Source organism: Salvelinus alpinus, chromosome 6 (genome assembly GCF_045679555.1).
Source record: "Salvelinus alpinus chromosome 6, SLU_Salpinus.1, whole genome shotgun sequence".
In the NCBI taxonomy this organism is placed as follows: Eukaryota; Metazoa; Chordata; class Actinopteri; order Salmoniformes; family Salmonidae; genus Salvelinus; species Salvelinus alpinus.
The window spans coordinates 48,062,466-48,089,936 of NC_092091.1; the positions used below are offsets into that span (position 1 = coordinate 48,062,466).

At 42.4% G+C, this 27,471-nt stretch overlaps 2 protein-coding genes across 3 annotated transcripts in view; one reads left to right on the forward strand and one right to left on the reverse strand.

The window, feature by feature from the left end:
• LOC139577577 (transmembrane 4 L6 family member 1-like) overlaps window positions 1-12,443 on the reverse strand; it is a 33,558-nt gene extending 21,115 nt beyond the window's left edge. Inside the window, exons 1-7 of one of the 2 annotated variants that reach the window (XM_071404685.1) lie at window positions 12,076-12,443; window positions 11,720-11,873; window positions 10,685-10,838; window positions 7,676-7,882; window positions 6,412-6,564; window positions 6,153-6,240; window positions 5,067-5,238 (exon numbers count right to left, since the gene is read on the reverse strand). In XM_071404685.1, the coding sequence (XP_071260786.1) occupies window positions 5,067-5,238; window positions 6,153-6,240; window positions 6,412-6,564; window positions 7,676-7,882; window positions 10,685-10,838; window positions 11,720-11,873; window positions 12,076-12,175 (1,028 nt within the window). In that variant the 5' untranslated portion in view covers window positions 12,176-12,443. Of the gene's footprint in view, window positions 1-5,066; window positions 5,239-6,152; window positions 6,241-6,411; window positions 6,565-7,675; window positions 7,883-10,390; window positions 10,445-10,684; window positions 10,839-11,719; window positions 11,874-12,075 lie in introns of those variants that run through there. The other variant, XM_071404686.1, reaches the window with a different exon arrangement.
• A 6,925-nt stretch (window positions 12,444-19,368) lies between these two features.
• LOC139577579 (transmembrane 4 L6 family member 4-like) lies at window positions 19,369-24,774 on the forward strand. The gene is made up of 5 exons (XM_071404693.1): window positions 19,369-19,831; window positions 20,634-20,723; window positions 23,577-23,722; window positions 23,860-24,043; window positions 24,405-24,774. Exons 1-5 carry the CDS (start codon window positions 19,658-19,660, stop codon window positions 24,423-24,425), a joined length of 615 nt encoding a protein of 204 aa, XP_071260794.1. The 5' UTR covers window positions 19,369-19,657; the 3' UTR covers window positions 24,426-24,774.
• Window positions 24,775-27,471: the final 2,697 nt, after the last annotated feature.

Here is a 27,471-nt window from a genome sequence, read left to right on the forward strand (position 1 = left end):
CTGTCCAGGACGGGTTGTGCTGGCTCAGCGCTCCTGGTCTCCAGTACGCCTTCAGGGTCCAGTACATCCTGCGCCGGTTCTACGCACTGTGTCCCCAGTGCGCCTTCACAGCCCAGTGCGTCCTGTGCCAGCTCCCCGCGCTTGCCGTGCGAAGGTGGTCATTGGTCCAGGACGCGTTGTGCCAGCTCTACGCTCTAGACCTCCAGTGCACCTCCACAGTCCAGTACATTCTGTGCCTCCTCCCCGCACTCGCCCTGAGGTGCGTGTCACCAGCCCGGTGCCACCTGTACCGGCCCCACGCATCAGGCCTCCAGTGCGCCTCCACAGTCCAGTACGTCCTGTGCCTCCTTCTCGCACTCGCCCTGAGGTGCGTGTCACCAGCCCGGTGCCACCTGTACCGGCCCCACGCATCAGGCCTCCAGTGCGCCTCCCCAGTCCAGGACATCCTGTGCCTGCTCCTCGCACTAGCCCTGAAGTGCGTGTCACCAGTCCGGTGCCACCTGTGCCGACTCCACGCATCAGGCCTCCAGTGCACCTCCCCAGTCCGGTACGTCCTGTGCCAACTCCCCGCGCTCGCCCTGAAGAGCGTGTCACCAGTCCGGTGCCACTAGTGCCGACTCCACGCATCAGGCCTCCAGTGCACCTCCCCAGTCCGGAGTGGCCTGTGCCGGCTCCACGCACTCGACCGGAGGAGCATATCATCAGTCCGGTGCAACCTGCGCCGATGCCCAGTCCAGGCACGGTGTCCAGTCCTGCTCCATGGCAGGTGCCTTCCTCTGCGCCGGTGCCCAGTCCAGGCAAGGTGTCCAGTCCCGCTCCAAGGCAGGAGCCTTCCTCTGCGCCGGTGCCCAGTCCAGGCACGGCGTCCAGTCCCGCTCCATGGCCAGAGCCTTCCTCTGCGCCAATGCCCAGTCCAGGCACGGCGTCCAGTCCCGCTCCAAGGCCGGAGCCTTCCTCTGCGCCGGTGCCCAGTCCAGGCACGGCGTCCAACCCAGCTCCATGGCCGGAGCCTTCCTCGGTGCCGGTGCCCAGTCCAGACACAGTGTCCAGTCCCTCTCCATGGCAGGAGCGGGACTGGCCATGGCCATTCCGTGCACTTTCAGTGTAGGGAAAATGCTTGCGGGGAAGAGGAACATACCACCCATAGCATTCAAACCCCTAATGGATCCTTCTGAAATAGACTCAGTCTTTAAAACATTTTAACACAAACTGTATGAATCTGAAAACAAAAGTTCTAAAGAGAATATAGACAATTTCCTTAATAAGGCCATTTTACCAATTATAAGTGAACCACAGAAAATTAATATGGATAGAAACATTACCCCAGGTGAATTGTTGTAGGCCATCAGTAATCTACAAAATGGGAAATCTCCTGCTAATTTTATAGACACTTTCGTCCCAAGTTACTAAAGCCTATGTTACTTATGCTCACAAAAGCTCTACAGAAAAATGTACTTCACTAGTCACTACATTTGGCTACAATCACCCTACTTAAAAAGAAAGATAAGGATCCATTGTTATGCGGATTCTTCCGCACAGGATCACTCTTGAATGTGGATTACAAAATCATTGGCCAGAGCGTCCAGTGTGCGCTCTGAACGCTTGGAGAGCGAAACGCTCTGAATTTACAAACTGACAGCACAGTTGCAGTCACCAACGCTGTGGATAATATAACAGCCTAACCAGCTCTGCAAGGGCGAGTAATGTTCAGTGAGCTGTTCTCTCTTTGTGTTTGGAAGTAGCTAGCAAGTTAGCTTGTCTGCTTGATTGTTATTTTTGTATTTTTTTTATTTTATAATTATTAACAACAAAACAAATACAAAAACATTCACGTACAAACAAGACTACATAAACTTAACAGACGGGTATTACATATCGAGATACATTTTTAAGTTGTCAAAAAGTTTTATGGTATGTATTGCTTTTTCTTTTTACACTTACTGATAATTTCAAAATAATATTTAAATTCTATCTTATACAATGTGAAGAGGGGTTTGTTCTCCGCCCACTTTATTTTATGGATAAAGAATCTGCCATGAAAAATAAACAAATCAACAATGAAAGTTAAATCAGGGTCCATATAATTTGGATCAATATAAAACATAATTTCTGAGTTTTTCAAATTAACATTAATAGTAGTTTCTTTTAAAATAAAATCTTCTAACTCACTCCAAAATCTTCTGACATAAGAACAGTCCCAAAATAAATGGTCAAGAGTCTCTGGGTCACAACCACAAAATACACATTTGTTATCAATAGCTATTTTGAATCTGTGTGCTTGACAGGGGTGCTTGACTGCTGTTGTTAGTACAGAACGCTCTGATCAACCCTTAAAGAAATGGGTGGGGCTAAGGCTTAAGAGGGTGTGAACAATGCTGAATGGGTGTAGACAAAGAAGGGCTCTCCAGTAGTAGTACCAAAACATTCAAAGGCCATTTTCTCAAAAGTGAGTTTACAAGTTTATCAACTTTCAAAGCAAAATTACTTTCCCATTGTTCCTCAACAATGAGGTGTATGATTTACCATTTTGTAGCTCTGAGTCTCTACTTTTATCCAATGTAAAAAACACAATTTAAAATTTTGCGACATACGACGAATTTGAGGCTGTCGGTCACATAAACTTGAATTAAAATCATGATTGTGCCATTATACAGTACATAGCCTACCGCATATTATGCATGGCAGAAAAAAGTATTATTATTTAAGCTGTCTTTGGTACATAATTGGTCTTGCCTATACTCCAAAATTAAACTAATTCAGAGGTAGCCTACAAGTATAGTGAATTTGTATTCGAATAGCCTAGTAATAGGATATTTTCAATATTTTCATAATTAATAGGCTGACATTAACTTTACTACAGAATATCTCACCATAGTGCATTTCCATCTCCTCCTCTCTCTCCTTAATTCCTTTCTCAAGCACACAGAGAGAGGCTGTCAACTGTTTATTGAAATATGTTTTGTTGTGAAAACATATTACTATCGATGTTACCATTTGATAATGGGTCATTCTAAATCGAAACTAATTTGACATATTAGTAAAGACAAGACTAAATTGAGAATAGTCTGATGGGTAAAAATATGATCCCTTGATGAGAGAACAGCATCTGCAGCCTGAGGTAAGGAACTTTCTCATGCAGCCCATATACGTTTTGATTTCTAAGACATTCTAAGGTTTGCCAAATAACTTTAAATCTAGCGTAGGCTATAGGGCCTGTTTCAAATGATCGCTTTTACACTCAGCATAGCCACTTGCTCTAAAATTAGAAAAATATCCTTTCTAAGTTCAATTATATTCTTCTTACTAAAAAAATCATATATACTGAACAAAAATATAAAGATTTTACAGGATTGCAGTTAATATAAGGAACTCAGTCAATTTAAATAAATAAATGAGGCCCTAATCTATGGATTGCACATGACTGGGGCGCAGCAACGGGTGGGCCTGGGAGGGTATAGGCCCACCCACAGGGGAGCCAAGCCCAGCAAATCACAATGAGTTTTTCCCCACAAAAGGGCTTTATTACAGACAGAAATACTCATCAGCTGTCTGGGTGACTGGTCTCAGACGATCCCGCAGGTGAAGAAGCCAGATGTGGAGATCCTGGGCTGGCGTGGTTACACGGTAGTGCGTACGGCCCAGTACTTTACTGGGGCTAAGCTGCCTGCCATCCAGGACCTCTACACCTGGCGGTGTCAGAGGAAGGCCCTAAAAATTGTCAAAGACCCCAGCCACCCCAGTCATAGACTGTTCTCTCTACTACCGCATGGCAAGCGGTACCGGAGTGCCAAGTCTAGGACAAAAAGGCTTCTCAACAGTTTTTAACCCCAAGCCATAAGACTCCTGAACAGGTAATCAAATGGCTACCTGGACTATTTGCATTGTGTGCCTCCCCCCAACCCCCCCCCCTCTCCAACCCCTCTTTTTACGCTGCTGCTACTCTCTGTTTATCATATATGCATAGTCACTTTAACTATACATTCTACCTCAATCAGCCTGACTAACCGGTGTCTGTATGTAGCCTCGCTACTTTTATAGCCTCGCTACTGTATCGAGCCTGTCTTTTTATTGTTTTTTTATTTCTTTACCTACCTATTGTTCACCTAATACCTTTTTTGCACTATTGGTTAGAGCCTGTAAGTAAGCATTTCACTGTAAGGTCTACACCTGCTGTAGTCGGCGCACGTCACAAATAAACTTTGATTTGATTTGACAATCACATTCCTCAGTAACATGTGAGTCAACCAAACTCCTCCAAGGAAACAAGATCCTGGAGTTTCAAGTTGGTCTGGAGATAAATCCAAGAACACGGAGCTGAGTAACTAAAACACTATAACAATATATTGTATAGATCAATAATCTATTAAAATACCTATTGTTTTTACTAGTATAATGTCTGTCCCTCAGTTTTATGTCACTGTTGTTACATACAATTATTAGCTAATCACACCCTTTTAGTATGTCATAATTTTGAGGATTCCATTAATAATTTGGTCCAGTGTTACTCAATTTAAATGAAGGGAAATAACATTGTGAGCAAAATTAATAATCATATCACTGCAGTAAATTATTTTTAAAGGGATAATGACCTTAGATTTGAGCATCTGTGGCCTCCATTTAAGAAAATATTCAATAACCTGAAATGTCTCATTTCATTACCATCATTGGTGTTACTACTCCTACTGGTGGCACAATGTTATCCTAATGGTAAAAAGTATTTAAAGTCATTAAGCTGCCATATTAGTTGATTTCGAATGGGAAGATGTACCCAAATACATTAAAATAAATACAAAATAGATTACATTTTTTCCTAAATGCCATGCCCAAATGCCACCGCAATTCAAGAACGACCCAGCAACAAGAGAACATTTCTCTCTGGTCCTTGAAAACAAAAAAGGTGTCATTCACTCAAAGCCCTGATCCTGTCATGGGTCGAGACATTCTCTCTCTCTCTCTTGCACTTACTAACTCTCTCCCTCTAATTATTTTTCTCTCACTTGCTCACTCATAACAAGCGTACGCACGCACACACACACACACACACACACACACCTTTTTGGTCTTACCTGTCCATTTGTATGGTGTGTGAGAGCTGCAGGCTGTAGTCTTTAGACAGTAGACTCTCCAGAGGGACTTTAACATGATCCGGGTCAGCACAGTAATGGACTGTATCAGCCAGGCTCAGCTTCAGGGCCTCAGCCAACACATGGAGGTAACGTGCACTGTTATGACCCATCTCTGCGGAGCACAGATACACACAAAGAGAATCAGTCAGTGGGTTGCATTGAACAGGCCAGTGTTTGTCAACTCCGATTCTGGAGCAGACCCAGGGTCGGAGGGTCTTTGTGGAAAGTCAAGACGGGTCAACAAAATATCCTCACTGTGAATAACAGGTGGCTAAGCCTTATATGATCATTTCCGTTTGATTCATATCAAAGCAACGATTGAAAAATGTTGCCGTAAGTTATAATTAAACACACAAAGTACAGTTACAATGCGCAAATCAAATACACCGCTGGAACTCCGATTGAGTTGTTAAGTCAGATTAATATAATAGTTAGATTAAAACGTTTGCATGCTTTGCAAGAGTAACGATTTCCCTAATAATCCTGCTTCCATGGACACATCTGAAATCAGGTGACATGATAGGACTTTGATAAATGCAGAAAATTGCCAATCAAAATAAACTTTCTACCATGTCATTTTTTGGGAAGCCTATTTTATTCGGACATATAAAGTTTGTATGTGAAAACTACTTCTAAGAGGCATACTTTCAGTTGTTCTGAACTCACTTCACTCGCGCTAAACAGGGAGGCTCGCACGGCTGGTGCTAACACATGCGCAGATCAAATACACCCCGCTGGAACGCCGATTAAGGTGTTCACATGTCCTCATAACTCGAAAGATTTCCCAGAAAACCAGGGGTTTTAATTGGCGTATGCTTACTTCAATTAAGATAAGCAGAGTAAGGTGTTTATATGACTAATGCCATACTCTGCCTGCTACCATAATCGGTTTAAGATCGAATTATTAGTGTTCATGTAAATGTACTCACTGTCTCAGTGGAGTTTATATATCTATGCTCTTCCCCACAATTAATACGTAGCTGGGGTTGTTCTTCGTTGGGGAGACTGAGGTTAAGATGTAGCTACCTTTGATGGGGAAGTTCTCCAGTATATTGAGGGCCATGAGTGCTGCCATGCCTTGACCGTTAGGAGGGACTTCCCATAGCCTCACACCCTGAGAGAGACAGAGGGAGAGAAAGAGAAAAGAAAGAGAGACACAGAGAGAGAGAGAGAGACCACAGTAAGGGATTGATAGCAACATGAAAATTGTGTCACTGTGATCCATCCCTACAGTATCAAATTCCTGTTTAGTTGGTTGTGGTGTGTTGTGTGTCCTTGAACCTACCCTGTAGTCAGTGTGGATGGGTTTGATCTCCTCGCTGTCATGGTCACGTAGATCCTCCAGACTCATCACTCCTCCGTTCCGAATGATGACATCAACAATCGACTTCGCCACTCTGCCTTCATAGAACCCTACTTTACCGTGCTGGCCCAGCTCCTGATCGGAGATGTCAATCAATTAATCAATCAATGACTGGGAAATATTTACATGCATATTTGGGAGTGACACAATAATAAAACTACTCATTTGATATTCCAGTGAGCGCAATATGAGTCAGAAAGGAGTTTCTGTGTACACGTGACATGTCAGCCCACTTGGGCTAGGGGCTCCTTTGTGGACAGGACTGATAACAGACGCCATTACTAATAGGTGATGTGTTGCCTCGCCAACAGGGAATGTGTCACCACAAACAGTTTGACATTGAACACACGCCATTCCCGTGGAAGGAGTTGTGGGTCAGATGATATGAACTGAAAATAATCAATGAACAGAAAATAATAATTAACTGAATGTGATTATGAATGGATGATGGCCTGATGGTATCCATGTTATCCATGGCATCACTCAGTAATAAATACTAATATTCATGTATTCAACTTCTATAGCGCTTTTCATAACAGAAATACATTTCAAGTGCTTCAAAAGCAAAAAACAAACAGGCAATACATCATCATGAGTAGACGAGCTATTGGTTTTATCAAAGATGTATTATATAGAAAAGATGGTTGACTGGCCCCTCTAAAAATAGAAATACATGTCCGCAAAGGCGATAGGCAGGCGGGAGAAGGCGAGATCTGTTGGGAACTTTCTAGCCAATGAGAGGGCAGATACGCCTGTGAACAACAGGCACAACTCCGATATAAAATCGTTTTTCTCAAACTTGCCGGAATATCACGTGCATTACACTTATATCAGTACATCCGTAACAACTAAGTCCTAAGCATTATGAAACTTCTATTAGATCAAATAAGCCTCGACACGCTTTCATTGCCCCCCATACAAAAACTCCTCACATGGTCTGCTTAACGCTTATTTTCTCGTATTCAGATTTTGGGGCGGAGTCTAGCCTCTTACTCAATTAAAACCAGACTAGTGACTCGGGGACTCATGGGTGAAAGGAACAAACCTGTCAGGCATGACATCAGAGATCAATACTATACACAGTAGAGTTGAGCCTGCCCCGGTAGTGAGAAATGCACACACAGACACTCCTCTCTGAGAAATGTTGAGCATCACTGATTCTCCTCTCAGTCAAGGACAGGGTTACCTGGAAAGTTTGGGCCAGATGAGGGTTGGAGAACACCTGTCCATGTTTTGGCGCATCGTTCTTAATCAGGAAGTCTCCTCCCAGCTCCCTCCCTGCAGCCCTCATGGTACGGACCCACTTGGCCCAGTGATGCGCGGTCACCTGGGCAACGGGGAACCCACACAGTGCGAGGTCGGAGGCGGGCCTCAGGACATCCTGGAGAGAGAGCTTGTAGACACACAGGAACAGGAAACACACAGTTAAGGAGTTAAGGTTTCCACTAGTTACCACAGCCACAAAGTATAAACGGTCTATATCATAGAAATTCATGATAATTGTTTTCCGCTTTTTGGTTGAAATTTAAGGTTAGGGTTAGGCATAAAGGTTAGCACTGTGGTTGAGGCTAGGGTTAGGTTTAAAAAACCCTAAGGTCGATGTTCACGCCCCATGGGAATCTAATTAGCAAAATAAAAACATCACCATAAAAATATGTCAGTTTAAGATAGATATATCTGTTTTTTTGCAGTCTCAATCCACCGCATCCGCCTATGTAACACTTCCACATCTGCTGTGAAACGTGACAGAGCTAAAGGGGTGTTAGTCAGACCATGAGACATCCCAAAAATCGGTCTTCTCACAAAATCGTCTGTAGCATCCGAACGGTTTGTCCTACAAACTAGTATGACCCATCTATGGAAAGATGAGACTTTTTACTCCGTTTTACTCTACGATCCCCACCAGCGTCCTGGGACTCATCTGAATTCGGTACAGCCGATCTGCCAACTTCTTTCTGTAGCATCTGAACAGTTTGGGCTACACACTATGACCCCTCTGTGGAAAGGTGAGAATCTCAAGAACACGTACATGTCGGTTGTTTTTCCTCTAGGACGCCCACAGGCCTCACAAGACTCGTCTGAAGGTCCGCTGGTACCAGTTGAACAAATTAATGGAAGCGTACAGTTGAAGTCGGAAGTTTACATACACTTAGGTTGGAGTCATTAAAACTCGTTTTTCAACCACTCCACAAATGTCTTGTTAACAAACTATAGTTTTGGCAAATTGGTTAGGACATCTACTTTGTGCATGACACAGGTAATTTTTACAATAATTGTTTACAGACAGATTATTTCACTTATAATTCACTGTATCACAATTCCAGTGGGTCAGAAGTTTACATACACTAAGATGTAGGTTTGTAGGCCTCCTTGCTCGCACACACTTTTTCAGTTCTGCCCACAAATTATCTATAGGATTGAGGTCAGGGCTTTCTGATGGTCACTCCAAAACCTTGACTTTGTTGTCCTTAAGCCATTTTGCCACAACTTTGGAAGTATACTTGGGGTCATTGTCCATTTGGAAGACCCATTTGCGACCAAGCTTTAACTTCATGACTGATGTCTTGAGATGTTGCTTCAATATATCCACATAATTTTCCTGCCTCATGATGCCATCTATTTTGTGAAGTGCACCAGTCCCTTCTGAGGCAAAGCACCTCCACAACATGATGCTGCCACCCCCGTGCTTCACGGGTTGGGATGGTGTTCTACAATGTTACCGTTATCAGGCCCATTACAGCATATTGCATAACATCATCATTCGTACCAAGGCTGGGCATATCATAAGCCCCAATTCAATTGTTGTACAAAATGGGCACGTAACTAGCCTGCTAATGATGAGTTAATTATCATAAAAATTCAGCCTGTCTAACTATTCTCTGAGGAACTCGTTTTGGTCTCCACAGTAGATATGCCATTTTCTCAGGTAAACCACCTCAAGTGGCAGTTTAGCATTAATCTCCAATCTAAATGTATATTAATTTTTTTATTAATCGAGCAACAGGCTTAAAATTAAAGTGAAAACTAAACTTGGATTAGAAGAAGGATTTAATGTATCTAGGATTAATTTAAAACTAGGTTTAAAATTTGGTGCCCCAAGATTAATAGATAAACCTTTATTTAACCCAGTTTAAGAGTTAATCCATGTTGGTGCAACCCACCCTAAGTTTAAAAAACATTAAAGACACCTGCTCACTCCATGACATAGACTGACCAGGTGAATGAAGGTGAAAGCTATGATCCCTTATGGATGTCACTTATTATATCCACTTCAATCAGTGTAGATGAAGGGGAGGAGACAGGTTAAAGAAGGATTTTTAAGCTTTGAGACAATTGAGACATGGGATTGTGTATGTGTGCCATTAAGAGGGTGAATGGGCAAGACAAAATATTAAAATGCATTTGAACGGCTATGGTAGTAGGTGCCTGGCACACTGGTTTATGTCAAGAAGGGTCCACCACCCAAAGGACATCCAGCCAACTTGGCACAACTGTGAAAAGCATTGGAGTCCACATGGGCCAGCATCCCAGTGGAACGCTTTTGACACCTTGTAGAATCCATGCCCAGACGAATTGAGGCGAATATGTTTATCAATGTTTACATATCATTCTGTTTCCAGCTACAGGTATAAATACAGCTGCCCTAACAGCCAGCAACAGGTTGCCATGGAGAGAAAGTATGAAGTATGAGTATGAAGTCTCAATATAACACACTGTACTATACAGATCAAAACAAAGCAACAGCTCCTCTGAGGAAGCCATGGAAACATAGTAGACGTGCCTGCTAGGGAGGAACTGCTGGACCCAGGTCAAATACAGGTCAAGAACGAACAAATTAGATCTAAAAATAACAAGAGGACAGACAGTGTGTGGGACTGGCGGGCATGTTTTTAATGCTTACTGAAGGACGGACGCCCTCAGAGTGCAGATTCGTTCAGTTGTTGCCATGGATAAGCTACAAAAAAACAACAAGTGGATAGAAATGAGCCGTTTGTTGATGTTTTAGATCTAATGTCTTTTTTAAGATGGATGTGCACTATGAATGCACTGCTTCACAACATGAGGGGTCTCACTGCATTAGAAACATTAGAATAGAATAGAAATAGAAAAGAGTAGAAATTCTATAACATACTAAAAAATTTAACATTATTGTCCATCTGGAGCTATAATAAAATAACCATACATCATACTTTACCTTCTGACTGCCAAACAGGCGGACGGTGTCACACCAGCAGGCCGCGGACCCCGGCACGGTGGCGTTCAGGGCGTGGAAGGATGGGATAGGGTTAGACTCACTGTAGCCATACCTCTCCAGGAGATCCACTGTCTGTGCTCTGGGAGCCCGGCCACTGGAACAAGACACACACACAAACACACGCACACAGTCAAACAGGGATCAACAGAAGCAAAATGTGTTGGTCTAGTAAGTAACACACAAATAATTTAGTATGACTGAGACCTAAAATTCCTAAGGCAGTCAAGCCACACTGGCTACCAACACACCCAAATGGGCCAGTGATTAGCTCAAGGTCACTGATCCAGAACTGGATGGTCAAATAAGTTCAAGGCTGCCACCCCAGTCAGTAAGAAAACAATCCAGTATATTCAGTCAGTGCAACACACTAGGGTTAAATAGAAAGTCTAACACAATAGTGGCTCGAAAAAACACAACGCCAAGATGAATAACACTGGTTATTCCAGAGTCAACTGGAACTGCCCACACACACACACACTACAACCGAAGACACATTACTTGGTAATAACACACTCATAAAGAAACAGAGGGAAAGGCATTATTCACTGAGTAACTGATTGTTGGAGTATTTTTTATGTTTGTTTACAAAACCAACGGGGGGTGTAAATCAAGGAAGGTTAGTCATAACACATAAAACATGCTAAGGAATTTATCTACTGCTTTTAAAGGTCAGAATCGGTCTCCATTTATGCTGCATAGTATTCATAATACCGATTTCATGAAACTGCCATTGTGAACATGAGTCTCACTGTACGATACAGATCACTGGCTATTTTCCAACAAAAACATTGAGAATATATTAGATCATATTACCAGCCTAACCATTCATGATACAATAACCCTTTGATGAAAATGCTGACTGTTAGCCTACCACATGTTTTTATCTTGTTGTAAAGTTTGTGGTTAAAAACGACACAATGAAATATGACAAAACATGAGCTACTGGTGCTTGGCAGTGCAGTGCCATTCCCTCACCTGCCGTTCAGGCCGCGCACCTGGCCTGTGCTTGTGTCATAGAACAGACAGAAGCTGTCCCCACCGATCCCACTGCTGCAGGGTTCTGTCACGGCCAGGGCGGCAGCCACAGCCACAGCAGCATCAGCAGCATTCCCTCCTCTCTTCAAGATGTCTGTGAGGGGAGCAAGTCCAGATGGTATCTGAATATGTCAGGTCCAGCCAGGGTCTGGTCTCGGATTGGAGAGTCATTTAGAGCATAAATTAATGAAAAGTGATATAGCCTACAAACATGAAACAACGTGCAAATTAAGATACTATTTTTCACATAGGCCTTCATCAAAGGCGCACTAAAGCATTGGCCCAGAGCCACTCACCCAGACCAATGTTTGATGCCAAGGGTTGACTTGATGCCACACAGCCATGTAAACAAACAACAGCTGACCGGCGCGAGGTGAAGGGGAGATCGGGCTGCATAGCCTAGGCTACTTCTCCTTTATCACACAAAAAACTATTTCCTTCAATATTTCCTCACATGAAACGCAATGTGCACAGTTCAGTCATTTCTGTTAAGAGGCACTCTATTTGGACGGCGAAAATAACTTGCTCAATAACGTTTCCCTGTGACATTCACTCGACAATTATTATAATCTAAATGTCATATGAATAATCTGATATTATTCCACACTATTTTGCTACGTTGTGTCACTTTACTTCCTGATCGATTAATCGGGGGTCGATTGATCCAGGAATGGTGGATGGATTGCAGATCACATCCATGAGCAATGCATTGCATTAAAGTTACGTTTTTATTTTCATTGTGTGATGTCAAGTGGCAGTACATTGTAGTAGACTAGGCCTACACAACACAATGTTAATGTTAGTTTATCAACAAAACAAAGGAGACCAAAGTGAATGTCTAGTCACCAACATATGACCAATGTTCCCTCTAAACTGCGTGCATGTGCATCCATAGCCTAGGCTAACGCTCTTTTATCACGCAAAAACCTCCCCCCCTACGTTTCCTCAAAATTCAGGCATTTCTGTTGAGAGGCGCTGTATTTGGACGGCAAAAATAACTTGCTCAATAACGTTTCCCTGTGGCATACCGTCACTCGACAATTATTCGAATCTAAATGTAAAATGAATAATCTGATATTATTACACACAATTTTGTGTCACTTTGCTTTCTGCTCGATTAATCCGGGGTCGATTGATCCAGGAATGGTGGATAGATTACATACCACATCAATGAGCAATGCATTACATTAAAATTAGGTTTTTCTTTTCATTATGTGATGTCAAGTGGCAGTACGTTGTAGTAAACTTAGCCTACACAACACGAGATTATTGTTAATTTATCAACACAACAAAGACGACCAAAGTGAATGTCTACTCACCAACATACTGTATATGACCAATGTTCCAAACTGTGTGCATGTGCTGGCGCACAGCTCCCCCAGGACTGCTGTGCAGAAAGTATCAGCCTGTGCAGAGAAGCACGAGATTGAACTTCACTCAACTTTCTACAGTTTTCCCCCTTATTAGTTAACACTATCAACCTTTCCCTTTACTGTAGGAATTTTGATCGAATCAACATAATATTAGCCACTTTCAACATATGGAAACAAAAGGAACTATGCAAGACTTAAAGACAATGTATGCTTGATCTGAATATGTGTTCGGAGGGGCCATATGGATGGTGTGAAGCAATTGCAGAGCCTCCAGGGGCATGCAGAGGCCAAATTGACCTCTGTACAGCATCGCCATGCCTACCCAAATTTTGTAACAATGCAAAGGGCTCCATATAGCTCCTCATTGATATGATTGGTTGACAGTAAGTGGTTGCGGGAGGTCCAGTATAAACACTAACTCACTTCCTTGACAACTTCCTGCACAATTATGATGCCCCAAGATGGCATAGCAGGTCAGACGTCCTTTGTCCTCGTCTTGTCGTGTCCCGTGTATATATATATTTACATCTTTCTTCGCATATCATTTATATATTTTCTTTTCTAAAAACTTAACTTCAAAACACTCTCCTGCAACCCGCCTCACCAATTTTTTTTTTTTAAGTATTATTTACCTCAAATCTGAAATCCACAATAGAAGCTAGCCAGAAGCTAGCCAGAAGCTAACCAGAAGCTAACCAGAAGCTAGCCAGAAGCTAACCAGAAGCTAGCCAGAAGCTAACCAGAAGCTAGCCAGAAGCTAACCAGAAGCTAGCCAGAAGCAAGCCAGAAGCTAGCCAGAAGCTAGCCACAGGAAGGCCATAAAGATCATCAAAGACAACAACCACCCAAGCCACTGCCTGTTCACCCCGCTATCATCCAGAAGGCGAGGTCAGTACAGGTGCATCAAAGCAGGGACCGAGAGACTGAAAAACAGCTTCTATCTCAAGGCCATTAGACTGTTAAACAGCCACCACTAACATTTAGCCACCACTCCACTCCAGCCACTTTAATAATGGGAATTGATGGAAATTATGTAAAAATGTATCACTAGCCACTTTAAACAATGCCACTTAATATAATGTTTACATACCCAACATTACTCATCTCATATGTATGTACTGTACTCTATATCATCTACTGCATCTTGCCATCTTTATGTAATACATGTATCACTAGCCACTTTAAACTATGCCACTTTATGTTTATATACCCTACATTACTCATCTCATATGTATAGACTGTACTCTATACCATCTACTGCATCTTGCCTATGCCGTTCTGTACCATCACTCATTCATATATCTTTATGTACATATTCTTTATCCCTTTACACTTGTGTGTATAAGGTAGTAGTTGTGGAATTGTTAGGTTAGATTACTTCTTGGTTATTACTGCATTGTCGGAACTAGAAGCACAAGCATTTCGCTACACTCGCATTAACATCTGCTAACCATGTGTATGTGACAAATACATTTTGATTTGATTTGATGTTGCAATCTACTGCAAAGATAGCCTGCAGAGTTCTGTCCTACTATCCAGGTCTGTACCCAAGCAATTTGAACTTCTACTTTTAAAAATCCACCTCTCTAAAAACAAGTCTCTCACAGTTGCCGCCTGCTATAGACCACCCTCTGCCCCCAGCTGTGCTCTGGACACCATATGTGAACTGATTGCCCCCCATCTATCTTCAGAGCTCGTGCTGCTAGGCGAGCTAAACTGGAACATGCCCCAGCCATCCTACAATCTAAACTTGATGCCCTCAATCTCACACAAATTATCAATGAACCCACCAGGTTTAAATGCCTGGAACAAACCCACTGGCTCCAGGTCATCTACAAGACCCTGATATGGTAAAGTCCCCTCAGCTCGCTGGTCACCATAGCAGCACCCACCTGTAGCACGCGCTCCAGCAGGTATATCTCTCTGGTCACCCCCAAAACCAATTCTCCTTCCAGTTCTCTGCTGCCAATGACTGGAATGAACTACAAAAATCTCTGAAACTGGAAACACTTATCTCCCTCACTAGCTTTAAGCACCAGCTGTCAGAGCAGCTCACAGATTACTGCACCTGTACATAGCCCATCTATAATTTAGCCCAAACAACTACCTCTCCCCCTACTGTATTTATTTATTTATTTATTTTGCTCCTTTGCACCCCATTATTTCTATCTTTATTTTGCACATTCTTCCACTGCAAATCTATCATTCCAGTGTTTTACTTGCTATACTTGCTATGCCTTTTTTTGCCTTTACCTCCCTTATCTCACCTCATTTGCTCACATTGTATATACTTGTTTTTTTCTACTGTATTATTGACTGTATGTTTGTTTTACTCCATGTGTAACTCTGTGTTGTTGTATGTGTCGAACTGCTTTGCTTTATCTTGGCCAGGTCGCAATTGTAAATAAAGGTGAAATAAAAAACAACAGCTCTGCTCTGCTCAGGCAAGCGCAATACCAGATTGACCATGCAGGGCCTTTTAGTACGCAAAACTAACTATGCAAGACGTTTTGTTGTAGGCAGAATGCATCAGAGTAAGACTGGCCCGTACTCTACACAGACCAGTGAGGCATAACCAATCAGTGCTCAACCAATCAGTAGGCCTATATGCAAATAGACCATTGCCATACATGGATCTGTGCCATTCACTTTGAACTAGACTGTGTTTACAGCATTAGTGGTCATGAGTAGATGTGCTTGTTTTGAGATCTAAGGGAGAGCTGCATGTAGCCACATGTGCACATGTGTTCATATCTTTTGCTAGTTAGTGAATTTTTAGCCCAGTTATAGATCATTTGTTGTCAGCAATGGGGGAGTTATTGCTTCCTACAAGAGCACAACACGTGTACATTAAAAGACATCTTTGAAAAGCTAGTCAGGCAAAGAGAATTGTTTTGTCTTAAAGGGGCAGTGTTGTATTTTGAGAAAGGCAGAAATAAGCTAAGTAGTCAATATGCAGAGGGTAGCATAATTTGTCTGATTCTCTGCAATAATGGTATGGGAATAATAATGCATTTTATTATTATATTTATTTTTTAAGTGGTTTCTTGCATCAAACAACACAACATTTTCAGTCACATTGTCTGAAGGACAAGTGGATACACAGGTTAATGTCAAGCCCTGCGTGTTTTTTTCCAAAATTATCATGGAATGAAGGCCTATGTTGAACACCACACATTGGCTGCTGCTGTAGGCTGAATGACAGAACAGCTATTTCCATGTTAAAATGTTATGGGATGCATTTTACGCATAGTTTTTTTTATAGTAGGACACTCTGGTAGGCCTACATTATGATCAAATAGCCACAGTAGCCTACCTGACAACTGTCTGAAACTGTAACTTAATGCGCGTACAGCCTCAGTGTTCACAGTAAACGCGTGCAGGAAGTTGCACCACATTTTCACAACTTTCAAGTTTGCGCTCAGCAGACCTGAAATTTGCTCAGGGCCTAAAAAAAAGGGGAACATTGTATATGGTAAGTACAGTGTATTCGGCCTCCCGAGTGGTGCTGGTAATCCGTCTGGCCCCGCAGCCTTGAGTATGTTGACCTGTTTAAAGGTCTTACTCACGTCGGCTACGGAGAGCGTGATCACGCAGTCATCCGGAACAGCCGATGCTCTCATGCATGCCTCAGTGTTGCTTGCCTCGAAGCGAGCGTAGAAGTGATTTAGCTCATCTGGTAGGCTCGTGTCACTGTAGGCCTGTCACTGTAGGCCTCCTTGCTCGCACACGCTCGCACACACTCTTTCAGTTCTGTCCACACATTTTCTACAGGATTGAGGTCAGGGCTTTGTGATAGCCACTCCAATACCTTGACTTTGTTATCCTTAAGCCATTTTTCCACAACTTTGGAAGTGTGCTTGGGGTCATTGTCCATTTGGAAGACCCATTTGCGACCAAGCTTTAACTTCCTGACTGATGTCTTGAGATGCTGCTTTAATATATCCACATAATTTTCCTGCCTCATGATGCCATCTATCTGCAGCAAAGCACCCCCACAACATGATGCTGCCACCCCCGTGCTTCACGGTTGGGATGGTGTTCTTCGGCTTGCAAGCCGCCCCCTTTTTCCTCCAAACATATCGATGATCATTATGGCCAAGCAGTTCCATTTTTGTTTCATCAGACCAGAGGACATTTCTCCAAAAAGTAGGATCTTTGTCCCCATGTGCAGTTGCAAACCGTAGTCTGGCTTTTTTATGGTGTTTTTGGAGCAGTGGCTTCTTCCTTGCTGAGCGGCCTTTCAGGTTATGTCGGCATAGGACTAATTTTACTGTGGATATCGATACTTTTGTACCTGTTTCCTCCAGCATCTTCACAAGGTCCTTTGCTGTTGTTCCGGGATTTATTTGCACTTTTCGCACCAAAGTACGTTCATCTCTAGGAGACAGAACGCGTCTCCTTCCTGAGCGGTATGACAGCTGCGTGGTCCCATGGTGTTTATACTTGCGTACTGTTGTTTGTACAAATGAACGTGGTACCTTCAGGCATTTGGAAATTGCTCCCAAGAATGAAACAGACTTGTGGAGGTCCACAATTATTTTCAGAGGTCTTGGCTGATTTATTTTGATTTTCCCATGATGTCAAGCAAAGAGGCACTGAGTTTGAAGGTAGGCCTTGAAATACATCCACAGGTACACCTCCAAGTGACTCAAACTATGTCAATTAGCCTATCAGAAGCTTCTAAAGCCATTACATTATTTTCTGAAATTTTCCAAGCTAGTCAACTTAGTGTATGTAAACTTCTGACCCACTGGAATTGTGAAACAGTGAATTTGAAGTTAAATAATCAGTCTGTAAACAATGATGTCCTAACCGACTTGCCAAAACTATAGTTTGTTATTAACAAGAAATTTGTGGACTGGTTGAAAAGCGAGTTTTAATGACTAAGTGTATGTAAACTTCCGACTTTAACTGTTTGTAAATAAAGTATTTTGGTTTTTATTTGTAATACATTTGCAAACATTTCTAAAAACCTGTTTTCACTTTGTCATTATGGGGGATTGTGTGTAGATTGCTGAGGATTTTTATTTAATCCATTTTAGAATAAGTCTGTAACGTAACAAAATGTGGAAAAACTCAAGGGGTCTGAATACTTTCCGAAGGCAAATCAGTATACAATCAGTATAGAGGATAGTATAGATATAGAGGACAGTATAGAGCCAGAGCCAATACCCCAAATAGACAGTCAGGCAGATATATACAGTACAAAGGGGTTCAAAGTCTTTTTGGGGTATTGGCCCTATATTGATTGTCTAGTTGTGTTATGTTCTACACTGAGTGTACAAAACATTAGGAACAACTGCTCTTTCCATGACATAGGATGACCAAGTGAATCCAGGTGAAAGCTATGATCCCTTATTGATTTCACCTGTTAAATTCACTTCAATCAGTGTTGATGAAGGGGAGGAGACAGTTTAAAGAAGGATTGTTATCCTTGAGACAATTGAGACATGGATGGTGTGTGTGCCATTCAGAGGGTGAATTGCCAAGACAAAATATTTAAGTGCCTTTGAATGGGGTATGATAGTAGGTGCCAGGCACGCCGGTTTGAGTATGTCAAGAACTGCAAAGCTGCAGGCTTTTTCCTTTTTCATGCTCAACAGTTTACCGTATGTATCAAGAATGATCCACCATCCAAAGGACATCCAGCCAACTTGATGTCAACATGGGCCAGTCAACATGGACCAGCATCCCTGTGGAACGCTTTCGACACCTCGTAGAGTCCATGTCCCAATGAATTTAGGATGTTCATAGAGCAAAAGGGGGTGCAAATCAATATGAGCAAGGTGTTCCTAATGTTTTGTACACTCAGTGTACATTTACCTTGTAGCCTATACGTCATAAATCTAATAGTGCACAATATGCTGTTGGCATTGTTGTTTTCAGACTAAATATTATGCATTAATATAAGCCTAAATGTGAATAAAACTATGGAAAGGAAGAAAGTTATTCTTGAATGATAATCAGATTGTATTGGAATGTTTGGAATGTGTGATGCATTATTTAAATCATGTAATGTCAAATTATGAGAGGCTTCATGGGTGTTTCACTTCAACATTGGCCGAGTAAAATACCATAAAGTATCAGGAAAAAGTATAGCCTGAAACATACTCCCATTCATAACCATGTAGGGACTCCAATAGGCTGACAGTGTGTTCAATCCCCCCCCCCCCCCCTCTATCTCTCTGTCAGGGCTGGGGCCAGGCAGGCAAATGCTATTGTAGAACATTAACCGGACCGGATGGTTGCCATAGCACAACCACTGTAAATTCAATTTAAGGCAGTTACATCATGACATCATCCAACCAGCAGTCTATATATACACCCCTCCCCAATCTGAGGGATTGAGAACGTTTGGTGAGTCTGGACAGGTACAATCCTAGATAGGAACCTTTTACGGAGGACGTACAGTTTAGGTGTGTACGAGTTTGTGTGGGAGCCCTTTGGACTTTAGAGAACCCCTTTTGGCCCTGTGTGACTGTTTTGGCTGATAAGGTGAACCATGTGCTCGGGTAGCTTTGCCAAGTCCCTGGGCATCACCCTGATCCCCCTGGCCATCTTGTGTGTGGTCAGTAACATCCTGCTCTTCTTCCCTGGGGGGCTGGTCGCTGATGACAATGACCATATCACTAAAGAGGTGTGGTACTTTGGGGGAATCATGGGATCTGGGGTTCTGGTAAGTCAACTGTTACGGAAGGGGTGGAAAAGGGCTTTTGATGTGGGGCTTTTAATAACTTCTAATAACTCTCTAATGTACACATTTCTAATTTCAATGGTTTTACTTGAATATCTCTATTCAACGTGTGGAGAAACATAGAAATGTACAAATATTGGCTTGAGCCATTCAGAAAACAGGTGAACTGTCAGGCAGATATATACAGTTGTGGCTATCGGCCTATGCGGTGTGTTTAGGAGCCCGTCTCTGTCTACAGGACGGCTTTAGTGAGATGAACGGTCCCTTTTGAGAAGATTTGTTTCCTACTACGAACTAGGCTGTGGATTTTGGTTGAGAGGCTGAGAGTGGGTCAGATGTAAATCATTTATAATGTATTATAACGGCATAATAGTATATGAGGTACAATTTTAAACAATTACAAATGAAGGACTGAGGTGGGCTTGACCAACATGCTTGTGTTATTCCAGCATTATTAGAATGTGATGAAATGTTTAGAATAATGTTCCCGGTGTTCAAAAAACAGTGCCCGGCTTCTTAAGACAACCTGTCGTTGTCCTTCCTGTTGCCGATGACAGACACAGTAGTCTCCCTACTATTCGGATTCAAGCCAATATGATTGTCTGCGCTATAGTGAGCATTTACAAAATGGAGAGCAGTCTTCCTGGTCTTATCTAAATGGTTGTGGGTAGTATGATGTCTTTCTGTCCAGATCTTAAATCAATAGTTGTGTATCCTAATTGGTTGTGCGTATATTATTGCGCTCTGATCCTAATGATTGTGTGCTGTATATCTTTCTGAACAGATGACCCTCCCAGCACTGGTCTTCCTAGGACTCAAAAACAATGACTGCTGCGGTTGCTGTGGCAACGAGAGTTGTGGAAAAAGATTTGCGGTGAGTAACGTTACATGGAGAGAAAAAAAACATGCAACTTAATAACATATTTATTTAGTTAAAGCATGGGGCATCTAAAGCAGTACACTGGCAATTCACAGGACTCCTACAGACAAAGCCCTCATTATACTGATGGCCAGCAGATAAGAGAAGCGTACAGTTATGGCTATAATTACTGTTCCCTGAAGAAGGCTATGGGGAGTTTGCACACTACCGCCCCCTACTGAAGAACATTAGATCACACCTGACAAGGCCAATCAACACTGTGCCTCACCGTAAACCCGGTCTTCCACAGGTGATAAATCAGAGGATTCATTCTTTCAACTGTGTTCTTGTACCTCGTTTCCCTCCTTCATGGAACAGTAGCTATAGTCATAACTGTACATTCCCTTTCAGTAGGTCAACTCAGTACAAAACAGCTATGGGGATAGAAAATCACACCCTAAGCAGACCCCAGCAGACACCAAATGAAAAGGGCGATGGCAGACCACACAGAGTTCCAACCCGACAGAAAACCTGCCTTTATGATACATACGATTGGCTTACAAGATGTGTTAAAGGAAATCCGTTCAGATAATATACCATATCACCCAGTCATCATCATCACAATATCCTCACCAAGACCACTCCAAAATGGTGCACAGTCCAGCTTATTGTCTACTGCATGCTCACATATTGAAAGGATCTCTTAACAAATTGTGTAAGTCCATCTTATCAGATTATGTATCATGAAATAGAAGAAAGCACACTTCAATCAATGAATCACATTTCTTTCGTAAAGCTCTTCTTATATCAGCAATTGTCTCAAAGTGTTTTACAGATATCTAGCCTAAAACCCATAATGAATAGAGGGTGCAAACACTTCAAGACTGTAAGGTCAGATGGCTTTTCATGCTTTAGGAAGTCAATGTGTGTGGGTGTGATGGTAAGAGACATGGTAGTTTGGGATCAGTTCAGGTCACACCAGGTAGTCAGCAGCACGGGAGAAGCAGCCCAACCAGGTGGATTGGGGACAGGCACAGCCAGGAATCATCAGGCCAGGGTGTCCTCAGGCGTAGAGTGAGAGAAATGGGCTAATTAGCGGGGGCATTCAGATCCAATGTTTTATTGATATTCATTCTTTATTGACTATTAATTGCACTTCATATTGCACACGTTTATGAACATATCCTTTAATAAATCTAATTTTAACATTATAATTTCACTTCATAAATGTTACATTTTTCTTATTAAAAGTTGTGAATAATGTTTTGTAAACAAGTTCATGCCAGAAACTGCTTGTTCAGTAAGCACAACTTTTATTTTTAAACTATCAGACCAGCGGTGAAAAAAAACAGACTGCATTAGGCACTCAAGTATGGTGGTGTAAAATTGTGTTTCACAAAGAAAGTATGGATATTTTCCCACCTTCTCACTATTAAATTGAGTTAAGGAGGAAATTGACTCCTTTGCAGCCTGAATGGAGAATGTTTTATGTATGAACCTGTGCACGGTGGATAGAAGTGTACAGTCGGCTGCATACATTCACTTTGGACGGTAAAATTACGACTCAATATCGCCATCTGTCGACCTTTGGCTAGATGCCGCCAGGGATTGGGCACGTACACAGTTAGGTCATTCCTGCCTTTCGCTGTCATATGCCGGAGAAACAGCTTCCACAATCCACTGGGAGAGACCCTGTTTAGAAAGCGCTCTACCACGAGCCAGATTAGAAAAACAGAATAAAAAAATTGGTCACACAAACTGACACCCCTGGTCCGCTCAAGTATGCGTAATGCTCATACCGGACACAGGGCGTGTACCGCTCTGCTCTTCAGAAGCAAACAGGGGGGAAAAGCTCAAAAGCTAGAGACCTGTAGGACATAGTCATGACCTTAGGGGTGAAGGACACAACGTGACTTTAGAGTTGCCAAAGGAGAACTTTATACAGGAGGGGTGAACGGATAACGCGTGGAGATCTCCAACGAGTTTAGCTGAGGCCAAAGCCACGAGTGGAGCGGTCTTGTAGGAGAGGATCTTCAGATCCACAGACTCCACCGATTCAAATGGGGCCTCACACAGCACATCCAAAACCAAAGCCAAATCCCGTGTAGCCGCAATAGGTTTAGAAACCGGCCTAAAACCACACTGCCAGGGGAAGAGCCCCAGGAGTGGCACCATCAATTTTCACACGAAACGCTGAATTAGCTGCCATATACACCTTCAAGGAATTAATCTGCGTTTCGGGATTATCACTTGTGGAAGGCGGGGCTTCCGGTGAGGCACGGGATCATTGGCCTTGTCAGGCGCGATTCTAATGTTCTTCATTAGAGGGAGTTAGCGCGCGAACACCCAATGGACGGAGTTCACCGACTGAAAGGAAACAAAGAGCAGGCCGGTAGCTACAGCGCTCTCTTACCACCCGACCAATAGTATTATTCGATCTCATACTGGTACCATACTGCAGCATTGTTTAGGAGGGTGCCGTTGCTTTCAACAGATTTTGGGGCAAAAGGATCAATTGATCTATTGTCCATTGTTGCATTGGTTGGTTCAAGGAAATAATTGTTTCAAACTGTTGCTGATATATCAAGCTGATATGCTCACAGTATAAGTAAAGACCTAAAGTCCATCCTGATCTAGGATCAGGAGCCCAGACCTGTCCATATAATCTTATCAATTATGGTCTGAAAGCCAAATTGATCCTTACTCTGAGACGCTGTATGGATACGGGCCCTGAACACTAGTGTTAGTCCACTGAGCTAAAAGTGGTAGGAGGGGCTAACGAAGTCTTTGAGTCACTTGGATGGCCTGGGTTCAATACCCAGATTGATTGAATTGGACCTCTGTAACTGTGATCCTTATTTTCCTCAGATGTTCACCTCGATCATCTTTGCTGCGGTGGGGGTTCTGGGGGCTGGCTACTCCATCATTGTGTCTGCTGTTGCCATTCATAATGGACCAATGTGTCTCTATACCAATGGTACAACAGAGTTATGGACCAACCCCTTTGTTGACGGGTAAGAACTGTTTTACGACTCAAAACACATTGTTGTTAAAACATTGTTTATGCTTTGACAATGTGTCTGTCACTCACATACATTACAGTGTGCTGAATCTTATTTGACTTTTTGCTGAACTTCACCATTTTCACCAGTGACTACCTGAATAACCACACCCTGTGGAAGGGCTGTAAGGCACCTCAGGGCATTGTGACCTGGCACCTGACCTTGTTCTCCATGCTGCTGGTGATGGGCCTGCTGCAGGCTGTACTCTGTGCCATCCAGGTCATCAACGGACTCATCGGTGCCATCTGTGGAGACTGCTGTGGCCGCTGTGGGGTAGGAGGACCAACCCTCTTCTTGAAACACCACAATCTTAAATACACATCTAGCCCATATGCCAAATTGGGGTCACAAATACTTTTGCTCTAGTGGAACATACCTTTTAACTAATTGTATTCTAAAGCCCAGAGCTGGACTGGACCTGCCCACATCTAACGCTCAATAAGGCTAGCCCCCTATTGACATTTTCACCCACCTGTGTCACTGACCTCTCGGGCCATGTGTTGTCTGACCATGAACTGCAGTGAGCTTAGCAACAATTAGCTCATCCATGATTGTCACACTAATACACTGTATAAATATGTTTGTATTTGAGTAAGAGTTGATTTGAAAGTTTTGTCCTGTGTTTGTCTTTCAGAGTACTGATGGTGCAGTCTGAGGATGTTTGAGCCTCTCAGAAGACTTCTTATAACAACTGGCTTTCTATGAGGTGTATTTAATTTAGCTAAATATATATTTTATAAATTCAACAAATTCCTACCTACCTAACTTGGCCTTTTGCTATATAGAAAATATTAGATTTATTTAAATGAAGATAATACATTTAACGTAACTTATTATTCAATATGTTTAAAACATGATAGCATTTTTTACATGTTATATTGTAATTTCATATTATGTACCGTAAAAGACATGTCCAACAGAACACTTGGCATCAATTAAATCTATCAAATATTTATCTTATTTAATTGCAAATCATTTTCGCTATTTAAAAACACACAAATAAACATTCATAAGTTTGACAGAGTGAGTGGACCACACCTGCGTTGGCCTTATTTTAGTAGGCCTGTGGGTTAAGTTAAGAATTTGTTCTGAACTGACTTGCCTAGTTCAATAAAGATTTAAAAAAATACATTTAAAAATTCATTTTATAACTTTATTCTGGCTACTTCTTGTTAATGGAGGGACATGGCTAGCTTCCCTCCTCTGTGTCAAAATGTACTGTAACGGCATGGGGTTACTGAGGAGTCTTTGTCATGTTGGGTTATCCGTTACATTATGAGGACATTGATTCCACTATATTATACAAACACACAACAATGCAGGTATCTCCAACCCAAACCCGATTTGCATTAAACATGTTCGAATGGTAGATGCAAAACAATATATTTAAATACTTATACTTTATAAATATATGGCTTTGGATAGACCTAGTTGGCTAGGGTGTGTGGCGCGGTATTATGATGGTAGTGGATGTTTTGTGTGTGTGTATATACTGTTGAAGTCGGCAGTTCACATACACCTTGGCAAAATACATTTCAACTCAGTTTTTCACAATTCCTGACATTTAATCCTAGTAAAAATTCCCTGTCTTAGGTCAGATCATCACTTTATTTTTATTTATTTTACCTTTATTTAACTAGGCAAGTCAGTTAAGAACAAATTCTAAATTTCAATGACGGCCTAGGAACAGTGGGTTAACTGCCTGTTCAGAGGCAGAACGACAGATTTGTACCGTGTCAGCTCGGGGATTTGAAGTCCAACACTCTTACCACTAGGCTTCCCTGCCTTTTAAGAATGTGAAATGTCAGAATAATAGTAGAGAATGATTTAATTCAGCCTTTTGTTCTTTCATCACATTCCCAGTGGGTCAGAAGTTAACATACACTCAATTAGTATTTGGTTGCATTGCATTTAAATTGTTTAACTTGGGTCAAACGTTTCGGGTAGCCTTCCACACGCTTCCCACAATAAGTTGGGTGAATTTTGGCCCATTCCTCCTGACAGAGCTGGTGTAACTGAGTCAGGTTTGTAGGCCTCCTTGCTAACACATACTTTTTCAGTTCTACCCACAAATTTTCTATAGGATTGAGGTCAGGGCTTTGTGATGGCCACTCCAATACCTTGACTTTGTTGTCCTTGAGCCATTTTACCACAACTTTGGAAGTATGCTTGGGGTCATTGTCCATTTGGAAGACCCATTTCCGACAAAGCTTTAACTTCCTGACTGATGTCTTGAGATGTTGCTTCAATATATCCACATCATTTTCCTGCCTCATGATGCCATCTATTTTGTGAAGTGCACCAGTCCCTCCTGCAGCAAAGCACCCCCATAACATGATGCTGCCACCCCCCGCTTCACGATTGGGATGGTATTCTTCAGCTTGCAAGCCTCCCCCTTTTTCCTCCAAACATAACAATTGTCATTATGGCCAAACAGTTCCATTTTTGTTTCATCAGACCAGAGGACATTTCTTCAAAAAGTATGATTTTTGTCCCCATGTGCAGTTGCAAACCGTAGTCTGGCTTTTTTATGGCGGTTTTGGAGCAGTGGCTTCTTCCTTGCTGAGCGGCCTTTCAGGTTATGTCGATTTAGTACTCGTTTTACTGTGGATATAGATACTTTTGTACCTGTTTCCTCCAGCATCTTCACAAGGTCCTTTGCTGGAATTGATTTGCACTTTTTGCACCAAAGTACGTTCATCTCAAGGAGACAGAACGAGTCTCCTTCCTGAGCGGTATGAAGGCTGCGTGGTCCCATGGTGTTTATACTTGCGTACTATTGTTTGTACAGATGAATGTGGTACCTTCAGGTGTTTGGAAATTTCTCCCAAGGATGAACCAGACTTGTAGAGGTCTACAATGTTTTCCTGAGGTCTTGGCTGATTTCTTTTGATTTTCCCATGATGTCAAGCAAAGAGGCACTGAGTTTGAAGGTAGGCCTTGAAATACATCCACAGGTACACCTCCAATTGACTCAGATTATGTTAATTAGCCTAACAGAAGCTTCTAAAGCCATGAGATCATTTTCTGGAATTTTCCAAGCTGTTTAAAGGCACAGTCAACTTAGTATATGTAAACTTCTGACCCACTGGAATTGTGATACAGTGAATTATAAGTGAAATAATCTGTCTGTAAACAATTGTTATTTGTGTCATGCACAATGTGTATGTCTCTCAACCAGCTTCACCTGGAATGATTTTCCAACAGTCTTGAAGGAGTTCCCACATATGCTGAGCACTTGTTGCTGCTTTTCCTTTACTCTGCGGTCCAACTCATCCCAAACCATCTCAGTTGGGTTGAGGTTGGGTGATTGTGGAGGCCAGGTCATCTGATGCAGCACTCCATCACTCTCCTTCTTGGTCAAATAGCCCTTACACAGCCTGGAGGTGTGTTGGGTCATTGTCCTGTTGGAAAAACAAATGATAGTCCCACTAAGCGCAAACCAGATGGGGTGACGTATCGCTGCAGAATGCTGTGGTAGCCATGCTGGTTAAGTGTGCCTTGAACTCTAAATAAATCACTGACAGTGTCAGCAACAAAGCACCATCAAACCTCCTCCTTCATGCTTCACGGTGGGAACCACACATGCGGAGATCATCCGTTCACCTACTCTGCGTCTCACACAGACACGGAGGTTGGAACCAAAAATCTCACATTTGGACTCATCAGACCAAAAGGACAGATTTCCACCGGTCTAATAT

Bases quoted from the DNA above. Each gene is read 5' to 3' on its own strand.
- LOC139577579 (XM_071404693.1), top strand. From the start codon at position 19,658: ATGTGCTCGGGTAGCTTTGCCAAGTCCCTGGGCATCACCCTGATCCCC. The intron at 23,723-23,859 runs GTAAGAACTGTT...CATTTTCACCAG, and splicing joins ACCAACCCCTTTGTTGACGG to TGACTACCTGAATAACCACA. The intron at 24,044-24,404 runs GTAGGAGGACCA...TTTGTCTTTCAG, and splicing joins ACTGCTGTGGCCGCTGTGGG to AGTACTGATGGTGCAGTCTG.